At 43.7% G+C, this 1,441-nt stretch overlaps 1 protein-coding gene across 1 annotated transcript; it reads left to right on the top strand. All coding sequences in view use genetic code 11, as the record gives it.

Annotated features, from left to right (window-relative positions):
• Positions 1 to 182: 182 nt before the first annotated feature.
• EGR_11151 (hypothetical protein) lies at positions 183 to 488 on the top strand (the record flags this gene model as incomplete). The annotated part of the gene is made up of 2 exons (XM_024500398.1): positions 183 to 251; positions 312 to 488. 2 exons carry the CDS (start codon positions 183 to 185, stop codon positions 486 to 488), a joined length of 246 nt encoding a protein of 81 aa, XP_024345188.1.
• Between the last annotated feature and the right edge of the window lie 953 nt (positions 489 to 1,441).

The following is a 1,441-nucleotide window of genomic DNA, read 5'->3' as shown; positions in this document are numbered from 1 at the left end:
TGATCGATGAGATGGAGATGAGAAACTTAAACTTCCTTGGCGGTGGTATCGGCAACAACGACAGAACGTAGGAGGTGATTGAAACGCCATTTAAACAGTCAACGGTCGCCGCAAAGAGGTTATTCCAGCAAACATTTGGTCGCCAGCGGCTGACAGATCGACAGCATTATCTTCGGATAATGATGAAGTCAGCAGCATCAGTCACAGCAGTGGTGTGTTACTCTGATGACAACGATAGTAATGGTGCCTCGGTATACCAAAAGCCTATTAGTATCCTCACCTCTCTGCCATGATCGCTCTCGTTTCACCAGCATCCTCCTCTAGAGGGCAAAATTCTGGATTCCTCAGACCTCTTCGCTTTCGTTTATTCACCAACGCCCATTAAGAGGAGAGTGTATATATCACGTAGCAATACTGGAAGCTGTACGGATAATGTTGGAATGCCGCCTAGTGTGGCTACTCAGGTCAGCCCTGCCGCTGTAACATGACTCACCATTATGAAAGTAGCTATGAGCATAGACAGCAAACAGCAAAATTAAAATATTTTATGAATTCGCGGGGGCCAAAAAATTTCCTTTTACTCTACTGATACCATTGGCAAAATGGGGTCTTTTATGCTAGTGCACCTCAATTTTAACTATTAGCCTAACAGCTGATGATGTTGTAACAGCCTTCATTTCATCAACTCTAAGAAATCGTGGCAGCAGAGGCAGTAGGGAAGCATTCCACTTCGATACTGGGGTTTGCTTTCGCTTTTGCTTTTGCTTTCCCTCGTTACCAGAGCGTTTGGTTTTGCTTATAGTGACTTTAACAGATTCATAACCCCAACTTTGATCCTTTATTTAACAGGAAGGTTTATTTCTGGCAGAAGCGGTGGCATGCATCAGGGTCGCTTTCAGGTCAGTCAGGCGTCGGCAACATCACTAATCATGTTATGTCCAGGCTAACGTCCTACTATGCGAATATTTTTCCATATTTTACTAGCATTTTTTAAGGTTCTCTCATGTTATTGTCGGTAGCATAGTTTGGCCGACCACAGAAACCGTCTAGGCTAATTATAGATATAGCTGCTGCTCTAAATAGGGCAGCATAAATATCATCGGAGTCTGCCTTTGGTAGAAAAGGAACTGTCAAGGCTTCAGTTTCCTAGTGGTAGAGAAGATACCCCCAAAAAATTCAGGACAGCCTTAGTGCTGCGTGGGAAACCGCCTTCAAAAATTACGTCTTAAGACAATTCTACACATGGCCAATTTTACTATCCAGGTTTTCTAGCCCATGACGATATGCTACATTCGCTCTTCCTAGATGGATGGTTGGATAGCTGTACTTTTATAAATGAATTTGACTGACAAGGTGCTAATTTAATGCTGAGGGCGGTGATAGTTTTTCCAAAGCCCAGCGTCTAGGGCAACAAGTTGTCTCCACATTCCCTGCCGTTTTC

The sequence above is a fragment of the Echinococcus granulosus genome (assembly GCF_000524195.1).
Source record: "Echinococcus granulosus chromosome Unknown EG_S00422, whole genome shotgun sequence".
Lineage (NCBI taxonomy): Eukaryota > Metazoa > Platyhelminthes > Cestoda > Cyclophyllidea > Taeniidae > Echinococcus > Echinococcus granulosus.
The sequence above is the reverse complement of the archived record's forward strand: the minus strand, read 5'-3'. Positions and strand labels throughout refer to the sequence as shown.